The sequence below is a fragment of the Phascolarctos cinereus genome, unplaced genomic scaffold (genome assembly GCF_003287225.1).
Source record: "Phascolarctos cinereus isolate Bilbo 61053 unplaced genomic scaffold, phaCin_HiC Scaffold_9;HRSCAF=440, whole genome shotgun sequence".
Classification (NCBI taxonomy): domain Eukaryota; kingdom Metazoa; phylum Chordata; class Mammalia; order Diprotodontia; family Phascolarctidae; genus Phascolarctos; species Phascolarctos cinereus.
Genome location: NW_027556402.1, coordinates 213,479,510 through 213,494,132, shown reverse-complemented (window position 1 = coordinate 213,494,132; position 14,623 = coordinate 213,479,510). Strand labels below are relative to the sequence as shown.

The 14,623-nt window shown below is 42.8% G+C and overlaps 1 protein-coding gene across 1 annotated transcript in view; it reads left to right on the top strand.

Annotated features, from left to right (window-relative positions):
* The window catches only part of SBF2 (SET binding factor 2), a 494,333-nt gene that overhangs the window by 394,587 nt on the left and 85,123 nt on the right, over nt 1–14,623 (top strand). The window contains 5 exon segments of the mRNA XM_078148119.1: nt 481–743; nt 3,683–3,855; nt 4,540–4,613; nt 5,644–5,839; nt 12,029–12,156. Coding sequence (XP_078004245.1) covers nt 481–743; nt 3,683–3,855; nt 4,540–4,613; nt 5,644–5,839; nt 12,029–12,156 — 834 coding nt within the window.

Genomic DNA, 14,623 nt, shown 5'->3' with positions numbered 1-14,623 from the left:
AATTCTGATAAAACCTATAAGTTCAACTGTATGGGGGCACCCCTCTTTTTACAGAAATCATTTTAGTACTATTATATTCAACTGCATAATCTTCACTTTCAAGAAAATGTAAGTATTTTCCATCCCTGCCATCAAAAAAAAATTAGCATCTCAACATTGTTTCAAGGAGCAATAGGCCAGTTATTTACTATAGTTAATATATTGGAAGTGATACAGTTTACAGATAGAGTTAAGTAAAGCGGAAACCACTTGGTCTGTTAACCTGGTTTCACTGTGTTCTTCATAGAGGTTCATTGAAGTACTGAGAATTGAGATTATTAACTCTCCATTTTTATTTTATTTTTTACACAACAGGTTATAGTTATCCAAATGTTAAGCTATTGAGACATAGTCTTCATTTTTTAGCAACCTCTGTCTCATTCTTTGGACTATATAAAATGATTAGTATTTTCTCTTCATTCTAATTACTTTTTTTCATAGGAGAAAATTCCAAAAAGCACAGAGCAGGAGAAGACTGCAATGGACCTGGCCGCAGAGCAACTGCGGTTGTGGCCTACACTGAGCAAAGAGATGCAGCAAGAGCTGGTGCAAAAGGAGGAAAGTACGGTCTTCAGTCAGGCGATCCACTTTGCAAACCTCATGGTCAACCTGCTGGTACCACTGGACACAAGTAAAAACAAACTCCTGAGGACATCTGCCACTGGAGACTGGGAAAGTGGAAGCAACAGCATTGTCACAAACAGGTTGGGGAACAAGAGACAGGATGTGGACTTTGTTTGATGATCTTAGGCCAATATCATTTTTTTAAAAAGAGAACATATAAAATTGGGGACAGTTTTTCCTATAAAATGTCAAGTCTTGACCTCTTGGTGTCACTTCATAATGCTCACTTGCCCAGCTTAAAAAAGCTTTACTTGATCCTATTACTCCTTACAAATACTGTCCAGTGTCTCATTTCACTGCCAGACACCATGATTTACGTCTGTTATGTCTACTTCTAATCCATCCTTCCCATTAATCTGTCTTCCTTTCACTTGTCCGTGTGGTGAGATTGCTTCCTTCAAAGATCACCAGTGGCCTCCTTCTCATCAAATCCAAGGGCTTTGTTTCGCGTCTCCATTGGCTCCTTTGACCTCTGTGCAACATAGGATACATCCTCTGTGTATTCTCTGTCTTGAGTCAATAGCCAATAAGCATTTATTAAGCACTGTGCTAAGCGCTGAAGATACAAATATGAAAAAAGAACAATAGTCTGCCCTCAAGGAGCTTACAGTCTAACGGGGGAAGACAACACAGAAAATGAAGCTGAAAAGCGGGGGAAGGGTGGAAGAAAGGAACTCAGCATGGGAGCGTGATAGACGTCAGTCCGAGAAGTCCCAAAATAGAATGGCAAGCCAGACAGAAAAAGTTGGCAGAGGTAAAACTGGAAAAGCAGGAGAAGCATAAGGACAATACAGTGTCACAGAATCCAAAGGAGGAGAGAACATCTTATTTCTCACCTGGCTGCATTACTTTGGGGCTTTTCTGACTTCTCCATCATGCCCCAGGAGGCTCATTACTGGGATAACCTCATTGGCCTGTCTGAGCTGAGCTCTCTACTTAAATGAAGGTTTGGAATTCATGTCCCCCCCCTCCAGTCAGAAAGGTAGAGGGGAGTGATAAGATGGAGTACCAAGACCAGTGGGCTCTTGCAGGCAAATGAGGTTATCCCAGTAATGAGCCTCCTGGGGCATGATGGAGAAGTCAGAAAAGTCCCAAAGTAATGCAGCCAGGTGAGAAATAAGATGTTCTCTCCTCCTTTGGATTCTGTGACACTGCATTGTCCTTATGCTTCTCCTGCTTTTCCGGTTTTACCTCTGCCAACTTTTTCTGTCTGGCTTGCTTTTCCCGTCTCCCAAGTGTCTCCCAGTATCCTTTCCTTCTAATATTCTCTCTTACTGAGCTCATTCACTCTCAGTTTCACCTTATTCTGATTATGCAAAGTGCATCTCCAACCTTAACTTTTCCAAAACCCTTTCCTGTTGGTAATCCATAATCATTCTGCCATCATCTTGGGTTGGAAACTTTGAGATCATCCTTGACTCTCTTCTTCACATCACTCCAGGATAGGGGATCATCACATCCTTGTAATCTTTTCATTTGAAAGGTTTCCCAAATTGTTGCCATCTTCTTCATTCCAGTTGCTATCAGCCTAGTCCTTACCCCTGTATTACTATAATGGATCATTTCCTCACTGGTATCCCTAATTCTAGTCCTTTTCCCTCTATTCATTTCTGTATACCACAAAGTGTTTCTTCTAAGAACACTATTTTCAATATGTCACCCAACTCAAAACCTCAGGTAACTCCACATTACCTGTCTCATCAAATCTGAATTCTGTTACATGTTCAAGGCCCTACATAATCAGATCCCACCCTCAATATCTTGCCTTATTTCCTTCCACTCTGTCATGCTAACATCCCCGTTGTCCCTACAGATGCAGTGCTTTGCTTGTGGTGTGTCTTCCCACAGGCTTTCCTTCTGGCCTCTATCTGTGCATGTCCTATCAGTCATTCAAAGATTGGTTAGGCCGTCTCCAGGAAGGCCTCTTCACTGTTTCAACCCAAGGGATCTCTCCCTTTGCCAAGCACCAATTATCCTCTGAACTAGTACCATCATCTTTAGCATTTAATTATTATGTAATTGTTTCCTATAGTAATGGCTGCAGCAGGGAGTTGGTCAGGTGGAAAGGAGTTCCAACTCCCACTTCCCCAGGATGCTTTTCCAGCTTTATCTATTGCCCAGAGCAGCCCACCTTCTTCCCTTGGTCTCTTATCCACCAGCCCTTCCTTGGCCCTTGCCATCCACAGGCAGCTCTCCGGAAGAAGGAGACACAATTGCCCAACTTCATGCCTTTCCTGTAGATGAAGGGCTCTTAATCTTAGGTCTGTGGATAGATTTCAGGAGATCCATGAACTTGGACAGAAAAAAAAATTACATCTGTATCTGCACTAACCTCTTAACTGAAATTTAACATTTCCTTGAATTATTTAAAAAACTTTATTTGTAAAAGGATCCATAGATTTCAGCAGACTGCCAGAGGGTCAAGTAAAAGAACCCCTGCTGTGAGACTGAGATCTGTATATACATATTCCTTAGATTTTTTTCCTGTGGATTTTTTTGCAAGTAATTACAGAGAATCAGAGAGTATTTTAAAATAAACAAGGAAAACTATAAGAAGTCTCCAAAACACAGAAGACACAATAGCCTGATTTTCATTGTACATACAAGTAGAACTGGGTCTCGATACTTGTAAGCATCCCTGTTCATTGATCGTATTCTTTTAGATGTCACATTTTCTACTAGATGGTAAACAGTTATTAATTAAACAGATGCCAGCAATATGTGGTGATGTAAAAAAAAAATAAACAGAATTGGAGCTTTGAAGAAGCCATGTGCCTATAGATGTGAAGATAGCTTTTGAATTTTACATTATTTTGTCAAAGTTAGGCACCAGTATTGCAGCAGATGTTACGTAGAGCAGGTGAGAATAAAGTGCCCTACTCTTGAGATACAGATGTTAATATTTGACAAGCGGCCCCATCAAATCCCCCTGGGTTAATCAGCTGGATAAATGAACCAGTAGAGTGGCTCCCCAGCATTGGTCAGGTTTAACACCCATTTCTGCCGCTGGCTTCTTCAGCATTGCCGGAAGTGTTGCTGAGAGCTATGACACAGAGAGTGGCTTTGAGGACTCAGAAAACAGTGACATCGCAAATTCTGTTGTGCGTTTTATAACCCGGTTTATTGACAAAGTTTGCACGGAAAGTGGAGTTACTCAGGATCACATCAAGAGCCTTCACTGCATGATCCCAGGTAACTTCTGATTTTGTAATCATGTTCTTTGGTGAGATCTTTTTGTTGTTGTTATTGTAGCTGCTTTGGTTCAGCCCAAGACTTATGAGTCATAAATTTAGAACAGTACTCAGAGGCCACTCTGAGATCACCCTTCAACTTATAGATGAGAAACCTACAGTGCTAAAGGTTAAGTGACTTGCCTAAGGTCACACAGGTAAGTAAGCAGGCAAGCTAGGAGCCAGCCTCAGGTCCTCTGACTCCAGAGTCACAACTCTTAGCTGCTCTGATAAATACCTAAATAATCTATGAATCAAATATTTATTTTTGCCCTACTCTGTGCCAGGCACTGTGCTGAGTACTAGGGTACAAAGACAAAAAAAAACCAGTCCTTGCCCCTCAAGATACTTCTGCTCTGTTGGAGGGAACAAGTGTGAATAAGTCAGTACAAAATATATGCAAAGTCAGTGCTGGGTGACTTGGGATGGGGGCGAGCAGAGGGGAGGGAGGAAGAGAGGCCCAGACAGGTGACATATGAGGAGACCTCATCTAAGACAGGGCTTTTGAACTGATCTTTGAAGAAAGTGGGGTATTCCAATCTGTGTGGGCTATTTACTATTTAAATAAATACAGGATTTCAGAACTCATTTGTTCATTTGCATTTCATTTGTATCATTTTACCCTACATACTCTGAATCCTTCTAGGAATTGTAGCAATGCACATTGAGACCTTGGAGGCTGTTCATCGAGAAAGTAGAAGGCTCCCCCCAATACAGAAGGTAATACTGCAAAAGGCGTGCTCTCTCCATAGGGAAGATTCCTTTGTGTTTGGCAGCATTTTTTTTTTCAAAGAGTGGCAAGAGACGATTGAACCTGGAGGGGTCATTCAGCTTCGTTCCTGGGAATGGCTTGTTCTAGCTTTTTTCTTAGCTCACATGCCGTACTAGCTTAGGAGAACAGACCCAACCACTGGGCCAAGCCCAGAACTTAAACTAGACCACGGGTAAACAGGCAAGAACACCTAGTGAAGGAGCTGGGCTAACCAAGTGATGCGGACATCTACAAAGCAAATAGTCATTTTGAAAGTCTTGAGCCCTCCACTGCCCCAGGATGTAAGGACAGTGGCCGTACATGCCCAGCTTCTTGCGGTTTGGTCAGTGTATTGCTCAGTTCACTGAGGTCTAGATGACCACTCAGACCCCTGACCCCAAGCGACAGATTTGTCATCATACATCTTGGGTCAAAATCAGACATTGAAATAAAGCCTTGTGTGCATATCTTTTTCAGTGCCTTTTTCATGTCACTGTCTTCTGCAGGCCTGACTCCCTGACACTTCCCCCAACCTTGTCAATATTGCAAAAACCACTAGCTCCTTATTAGGATCCCCCTTTCTTATTCCCTAATTCTAAACCACCTAGCTTATCATTTGGGGTCTCATGATAATAGGTACAGTGCATACAGTGTCGGCCTGGAGTCAGGAAGACTCATTTTCATGAGTTCAAACCCAGCCTCACACACTTAATAACTGGCTGTGTGACCCTGAGCAAGTCACTTAACCCTGTTGGCCTCTGTCTTCATCTGCAAAGTAAGGTAAAGGATAAAATGGCAAACCACTCCAGTATCTTTGCCAAGAAAACCCCAGATGGGGTCACAGAGTCAGACACAGCTGAAATGACTAGACAAGAACAACAGCAGTTCTAAGTGAAGCTTTATATCCATGTGCAGTAATGGAAAAAAGTGTCTTGTTTCTTGAGTATTTAAACATCCAGAGTTTTGTTGGTGATACCATGGTGTTTCTTTTCTCATTAGCCTAAGATTCTAAGACCTGCCCTACTTCCAGGAGAAGAAATAGTTTGTGAAGGCCTCCGTGTGCTACTCGATCCCGATGGAAGAGAGGAAGCTACAGGAGGGCTTCTAGGAGGTCCCCACATCCTCCCTGCAGAAGGAGCCCTGTTTCTTACCACATACAGAATTCTGTTTAAAGGGACCCCTCATGATCAGCTAGGTATGGCTCACAAGATACAAAAAATCCATTGCTGGTAAAAAGGTTATACAGATCTTGTACTCCATGCCAATGTGGTTAAAGCAGTTGGTTGTTGGGGGTGGGGGTAGGGGGCGATTTGTTAGCTATTATTTTGGAGCAAGAGCTAGTACTTTGTAAAGTCAAATTTCTCCCAATGTGCTTTGGGTCTGTCATTAGCTAATAACTGATTGGACAGTCGGATCATTTGAGGAATCTCAGGTACCTTCCTAACAATAAATCACAAGTGCATTTGTTCAAATGAGCATTCATTCTGTTTGCTTAATGAATTACTTCAGGACTAGCAAAACTTGTGGATGGACCAGGCAGCCAGCCACCTACTTGGTGTGATTAACTGGGTGCCAAAAACACCTCATTTCCTAGAATGCTTCCATTACTGTCCTTGAATGGAGTTGAAAATCCCACCACCCATCATGGTCCTGACCTTCTGCCAGCTCTGGAATCAGTGTCTTAGCCTAAATGAGCATTCTTCTCAATTTTGTCCTATGATGCCACACTTTTACAAGGAAAATAATAAGAACAGGTCTTTTTTTCCAAGTTCTGCCTGATATTTTTATTGATTCTCACTTTTTACGTTTCTTTAAGGCATATTGAATTAGCTTGAAAGTTCTTTACTGGTAATTGCAGATCAAAAAAACTTAATAATTGGGGATCAATCAACAAGCATTTATTAAGCTCCTGCTGTAGCTTCAAAGAGTGACTAACATTTCTATAGCACTTTGCAGTGCACAGAGCACTTTTTATACTTTATCCATCGCATTCGATCCTTATAACAGCTCTGTGAGAAGGGTACCACAAGTATGATCCTGATTTTACCTTGGAGGAAACTCAATGGAGTCAGGAGGAATTGAGTAAGTTACCCAAGACCCAGAGCTCCCCAGTGGCCCGACTCCAGGGCTCTTCCCCCGCAGTGCAGAATGGCTGGAGTCATCTCTCCTGCCTCAGCCCATTTCTCTTGTGATGCTCAGCAGTGTTATGGAGATGGGTGCCTCAGATTAGATTTGCCGTCTATAATTACCAAATAGACTTTTCTGCTTTACCTAAACAGGGAATAGACTTTCAACCGTGCCCTTAAGAGCATGCTGTCTTAGCTTCTGTCCCTGACTGGCTCAGATGATCTATTGTCAGTCTTAACACTGAAACATAAAGGAATCTTTTGGGGAAAATGACGGTTTGTGTTTAGGCTTTGCAGCCTCAGCCTTCTCATCCCCACCATTTTACTCTGTGATGCCCTCTTCTAGGGAGGCAACTTTGGAGGGCTTCTTGCATCACGTTTCTCTCTAGTTTTTGTTGCTCTGGAATTACTTTTAACCTAGATGTTGTCTTTAAACCTTTATGTATCTCAAGGACTAGTAAATTATAATCACTTAACATCTCAATTCACAGCCATAGTTGTGCCAAATTTACTAGCCAGATTGGAAAGGCAGGAAAATATGGCAGAAAGGCCCAGTGGGTAGGAGATCCAGGGCCCAACCAAGCTGTACCAACAACATGCGACATCACTTTGAGCAATTACTCTGGTTCTCAGTTTCCCCTTCTGTATAATTAAGAGATTGAAGTAGATGGTCAATATCCTTTCTAGCTCTGACATTCCACATTCAATGACAGAGTGTCATCCTGTCATTCAAACCCTTTAACAAAGAATATGCTTTACCAAAGGGTGTTAAAAATGGTCATAGTCCTGGGTAGGGGGAGTAGAGGAATGTTATATAGTGGGGAATATAGATGACAGAGAAACAAATGATAACAATAAAATTGTATTTAAACATTTTTAGGCATTTGAACAGATGTGCTGATGACTGTGGAAAAAAGGCAGCAACCTTTCAAGCTGTCTTCCTCATACATGAATACGTGTACAGGATTTTTACTCCTGAGAGTACATTTAAGTTGTCTTTTCCTTTATGGTACCAGTTATTTTATGTGCTCTAAAACTTTATTAGAAATTTAGTAAGCTTTGCCAGCACCTGAGTAGTATTACACTAATGCTCAGGGGATGTTTGATTTTCCAGACTATGATAGGTTTCTTACAGAAGGCATAGAACAACCATTTAGCATTTGCCTGTAACTGAGCCTGAATATTTTCTCATTTCTTTTTCCTATTATTACTACTTCTTAGAAAGATTATTTCATTTTTGTCTTTGTAACCTCAAAGCCAAAGGCATGTCTTCTCTAAGGAGTCAAATCTGATCAAAAAGTCTCCTAAGAAAAAAAGGAGTCATTGAGTACACAGTTATCAAAAGCCTTGGAAATTAAGAAAATCATGCATGCATTATGAGACAATCGCTTCAGATATTTATATGATTTTGGTATTTACCGTGTGCTTCATTTACATTGTTTCATTTGACTCTCCAAACAGACCTGTGAGGGAAATAGCCAGGTGTCCCCATTTTACAGATGAGGAAAACTAAAGCCCAGGTGAGGAAGGGACTTACCTTCTTGCCCAGCAGGAGACAGTAAATGGCACAGCTGGATTCCTGGACTACTTCTCTCTCTATACTCTCCCCCTTGGTCAGCTCCTCTGTTCCCATGGCTACAACTATCATCTCTACATAGATTTTGATGAAGGAGTGACTACCAACGTAGATGGCATGTTTATACAAGTTGTAGCTAATGTTTTGGATAGCACAGTCAGGATACAAAAAAATCTTGGGGCAAATCTAATAACATGAAATTTAATAGGAATGAAGGCAAAGACTTAACAATTGGATGCTCTAGGCAACTCTCTAAGACTATCATTTGAAGAGAAGTTGCTAACCTGCCTTGATAAAGGGAATGTCCCCACCTAGGAGCTTCCTGTACCAAATGAAATCACTCCCTGTCCTTATACCTATCTTACATTTTGTCCAAAGATCAGATTCAGAAGTACAAAATGTTGGGGGAAAGGGGAGGGAACTGTTCAGTGAGCAGTTCATCTGAAAAAGCTCCATGGGAGTCAGCAGCATGGTAAGGCAGCTGAGAAAGGGGATGCCTGGAAGGAGGGCATGCAGCTGGCTAAGAAGATTCTAAGGATGGGGTTTAGATTTCTAGACCACAGATTAAAGCAGAGGAAAGCAGGCCCCTGTCCAGGGATGCAGGCACCTAACAAAATGTGTGGATCTGGAGTCTTGCAAGTCCAGTCAGAAGGACTGAATGGTCCATGTGTATCCACTCACTGCAAGATGGAGGCACTTCCTGCCCTCCAGGACCTCATCCTCTCATAGCGAGAGGCCACATTTCCAGGAGGATTCAGCCACAGGGCAACTGGCAAGACCCAAGGGGGTCTGGAGGACACAAAGGCAGGACAGGTGGAACTTAATGAATTCAGGTCACCAAGCCCAGATGAACTGTATTTGTGGCTTCTGAAACACTGACAAAGTGATTGTTAAACCACTTTCGTTGACCTTGGAAAGATTGTGGTATAGTAACAGATTTGGAGTCAGGAAAACCCAAGTTAAAATTTTGCCTCAGACATTTACTAGCTGCATAACCCGGAACAAGTCACAACCTCTCTCAGCCTCAGTTTTCTTATATCAAATGGGAATAATAATAGCACCTCCCTCACAGGGTTATTGTGTGGATCAAATGAGCTAACTTATGTAAAGTCAGTTAATAAGCATTTATTAAGTACCTACTATTTACCAGGCGGCAAAAGACATTCCCAGATTTCAAGGAGCTCATAGTCCTATGGGAGAGACAACATGCAAACAATTTTGTACAAACAAGCTATGTGCAGATAAATTAGAAATGATCAACTGAAGGAAAGCACTAGCACTAAGGGGGATAAGGAAAGGCTTCTTGCAGAAAGTGGGATTTCAGTTGGAACTTGAAAGAAGCCAGGAGGCAGAGATGAGGGGGGAGAGCACTGCAGGCATGAGGGGCAGCCAGTGGGAATGCTGTGAGTCAGGAGATGAGGAACAAAAGGGGGCCAGTGTTACTGGATCACAGAGAAGGTAGGGGTGAGGGAGTAATGTGTGAGAAGATTGGAAAGGCAGAGGAGGGTGGGGAGGTCATGAAGGACTTTAAAAGCCAAACAGAGGCCTGGAGGTGCAGGGAGTCACTGAGTAGAGACCTTCACTTTAGGAAGATCACTCTGATTGTTGAATGGAGAATGGATTGTAATGGGGAGAGACTTGTGGCAAGAAGACCAGTCAGCAGGCTGTCCCAGCAATCCAAGCATGAGGGGACGGGGGCCTTGTCATGCTGGTGGCAGTGTCAGAGGAGAGAAGGGGCCATCTGCAAGGGACATAATGAAGGTCAAATCAGCTGGCCTTGGTAAGATTGTATGTGGGGATGAGAGAGAGGGGGATGGTTTGAGCCTGAGTGATTAAGAGGGTGGGGAAACCTTCAGGAATAATATGGAAGTTAAGAAGAGGGAGGATTTGGGGGAAAAGATAAGGAGTTCTATTTTGTACTCATTTTTTAAGCTGTCCAATAGGCAATCGGAGATAGAAGATAAAGTGAATTGTTTTGAATTCCCAGTCCCCTAATTATATAAAATCTAATAAAGAAATCACCCTGTGCTCATTGACCTGCCTCCCCACTGCAGCCAGGCGATTTGCATTGATTTCTATTTTGGTCGAGTCTTTCTTGATGACATAAGCAGGTTATTAGGAACCTATGTCTAGCCCAGTAAATCCACAAATGCCAGGAGCCAACTAAATGTCTGCCCTTCTACCTCTTGCAGGCCCTCACTCCTACACATCTGTGAATATTGAGTGTCCCAAGTACGATGTCAACTAAAAAGAATCCTTGCCTCCCAGATTCGTTTGTGAACATCCTAATGGAGAAACTGTCCCCTGCTACTTGTGTCCTCTCCAGTGCCTTGCATTTAGTACATCCCTTGACCTCATGTAACTTTACTATTTAAACTTCTAGAAACCCAAGACCTGAAGTCAGAGCTAGGCAAAGGAGCATATATGCCCCTTATGAGGCTTGGCTGTGGCATCTTCCTGTGTATGACTGTCTCAGGACATGGAGAGTTACTTTGGTGTAACATACAGGACTTTTCACAAAAGAAATATCTCTATACCTCAGAGAACAGAATTAGTGGGCATTAATATCATGTCCATTTATGCAAAATCAGATTATAAAGTGTCCTTTGTTACATCCTTAACTATTTACCCCAGTTACCTGCCTAGCTTGCCTACCCCTCATCCTGACTTGGTCTGACACTAAACCCCTCATCCTTACTCAGGCAGATATTTTTAGTATTTGATTCTTTATCCTAGGTGATTAAGCTCTAAAAATACAAGCCCCTCTTTGCTGTACTCTGGAAGGTTTTTTGTTTGTTTGTTTGTTTGTTTTGTGAAGCAATCAGGATTAAGTGACTTGCCCAGGGTCACACAGCCAGTAAGTGTCCAGTGTCTGAGGGCAGATTTGAATTCACGTCCTCCTGACTCCAGGGTCAGAGCTCTATCCGCACAGCCACCTAGCTGCCCCTACTCCAGAAGTTCTTGACCGTTTTTGTGGCATGACCCCTCAAGCAGTCTGAGGACTTGAGTCAAGGACCCCTTTTCAGAATAATGTTTCTAAGTAAGTGAAGAAAATGCTAAATTTCAGTTAGAAGTTAGTAAAAAAAAAAGATGGAATTTTTTCCCCTCTGACTTCGCAGTCCCCGTGCAATCTGTCCATGGACTCTCAGGTTAAGGACCCCTGTTTTACACAGACATTATTTGGCAAAGCATTTCGTGGCCACTGACTAATTTGATGCCCACCATGCCCCTGTAAGTCATGTAGTACAAATAATATCATCCTCGTTTTAGCACAATGCCTGGCATATAGTAGGCATTTAATAAATGTTGGTTGACTGCCAGATGTAGAAGTTGAGGCCCAAAGTCACTCAGGAAGTGGCAGAGCCAGGGCTTTGAACTCTTTCCATGCCACAGTGCTGTGATAGGCACCTGCTGACCTCCAAGCTGCTGTTCTTTCAGACAGACAGCAACTAGGCTGGAGATTGGAGGGAAATGTTGCAACAATCCCGAGGTGAGATGAGAACCAATCTGCAGGTAATAGATGAGCAGCATTCACTCTTCCTCTAAGCCATTGTCACTGAGCAAGAGAAAGTCTCTTGCTCAGGTTTTGCCCCAGCCATCTCCGTCTCTCTTTCTCCAGGGAAGTGTCTGAAAGACAGTGGTGTCCCTGGTGAACTAACCCACAGTCTGTGTTCTGTCTTAGTTGGTGAGCAGACAGTCGTGCGAAGCTTTCCCATAGCGTCCATCACCAAGGAGAAGAAGATCACCATCCCAAACCAGCTGCAGCAGAACATGCAGGAGGGGATGCAGATCACATCGGCCTCCTTCCAGGTACCAGGGAGGGAATGATGTGGTGGAGTTTAAAAGGGACCTGCCGGTTGGACTAGACCAGGTTCAATTCAGTAAACATCTAATAAAGACCTACTATGTCAGGCACTAGGTGATACAAAGGTTAAAAAAAAAAATGGCACAAAAATGGTGAAGACCTCCCACTCCCCCAGTGGCTTACAGTTAAATTGGGAAAAGATGAGACATACATGAATATGGATGATATGGGGTGGAGTAGGCCAGGGGCAAATGACAGATCCAAAGTGCTATAAGAAAATGGGGACAGCCCTGAAGTCAGGAGGACCTGAGTTCAAATCCAGCCTCAGACCAAACACTTGACACTTACTGGCTGTGTGACCCTGGGTAAGTCGCTTAACCCCAAATGCCTAAAAAAAAAAGAAACTGGGAATGGAGAAAGCACTTCTAGTTTGGTGGGGTGTGGGGGAGGAGCCACTCAGGGAAGGCTTTGTGAAGGAAATCACTCCTGAGCTGGAGCTTAATAATAAGCTGGTATTTACGTGTAGAGCTTAAAGATTTGCAAAGCACTTTACAGATATTGTTTCATTTTTGTCCTCATAACAACCTTGGGAGGTAGGTGTTATTTCCATTTTACAGATGAGGAAACTGTGGCAGACAGAGCTTAAGGGACTTGCCCAAGGTTACATAGCTAATAAGCATCTGGTGCTAGATTTGAACTCAGGTCTTCCTAGCTTCCTCAAAGAACTTAAAGGAAAACAAAAGTTTCAATAGTCAGAGACAATTGGGAGTGCATTGCAGATAAACTCAACCAGTCTGCACTAATGCTTGGAGTCAGGAGAAGATGGGATAAGACTGAAGAACAATGAGGAGTCTGTTCTGATTTGAATATAGAGCTTTTAAGAAAAACTGTGAGATAAGGCTGAAAAGTAGGTCGAATCCCTGTTGTGACAAGCCTTGAATCCTTTGAGCAATGGGGAGCCATTGAAGGTTTAAGATTGTTACTCCAGAAGCTATATGAAGGTGATACTGGAGAGGTTAAAGACTCGGGGTGGGGAAAGCAGTTAATGGGCTATTACAGTAGTCCAGTGAAAAGGTGACAAAGTCTTGAAAAAGGGAACACAGAGAATGAAACTGTTGATGATGTGGAGGATGAGAGTGTAATAAAAAGCTTCAGGAAGAGTTCAGGCATATCGAGAGCCAAGCCTACTAGAAGGTAACCTTGGAGACATTGCAACAAACTCCACTGCCCCATGGCCACGCTCCATATGGGGATGATCATCTTCCTCCTAGTAAGAGACTGTGGTTTCAATTAGGGAAACTATGTAGGGAACTGTGGAGACAAGGTCTGGTTTATTCAGAAGAGAACCCTGTTGACAAATAGTGTGCTGCAAAAGAACCCATTTCCCCTGACATTTCTCTTGGGGTAGCCTTTAAATTTCTCTGACCTCGGAATCGTCAAGATAATATAGTCTGATTAGTATTAGTCAGAGGAAGTTAAAGTGGAAATGAGACTTTAGGAACAATCTACTCCCAAAGGCCTTGACTGAATTCTTCATGGCCACTCCATGTCACGTGACACTGTAGATTACTGCCTCCTCCTTGCGTTTGCAGGACACCTCTTTCCCAGTTCTCGTCTCGTCTATCTGACCACTCTTTCTTAGTCTTCTCTGCTGGATCATCATGTAAGTCTCATCCCCTATGCCTACGTGTACCCTAGGGTTTTCTCCTGGGCCCTCTTGTTTCTCCAAGTTCTCTGTCTTACTAATCTCTTCAGTTCCTGTGGCATCCGCTCCGTACAGATGACTGTTATATCTGCCTCTTCAGCTGTCATCTCTCCTGAGCTCTGTATAGTCCTACATCACTAACGAGATGCTTGATGAGCACCTCCACTTACGTTTCCTGTAGGCATTTCTAATTCAGCAGGTCCAAAATGGAACTCAAGGTCTTTTCCTTTAAACTCAAACTTCTTCCTAATTTCCCTGCTTCTGTCAATAACACCACCATCCTTCCTATTACCCTGGTTTGCAACTAGGGTCCTCCTTGCTTTTTCATACTCTCTCATTCCATATATCCAACCAAGTTGCAAGACTCATCAGTTCTGTCTCCAGAATGTTTCTTGCATCCATCATCTTTTCACTACTCCTGTATCCACTGTCCTAATTGAGGCCATCATCACCTCTTACCTGTCACAATTCTTTCCTGATTGGTGTTCCCACTTCTAGTCTCCCATCTCCAGTACATTTTGCACAACTGCCAAAGTGATATTCCAAAAGCCTTTCCAAGAGGAACCTGTGAGTCACCCATTAATTTAGCTTCAGTTTCCCTTTGTCTTCTGGTTTCATTTAGAGGAAGAATGTCAAGAATGATATGATTGATTCCTTCCACTAATATGTCCACTCAATGGTCACTGAACAAGGTTCTCACATTCACAGCACCAATAGTTAAATTAATGTTCATGTAGACACTCTAAAGACAGCGATTCTTAGCGTTC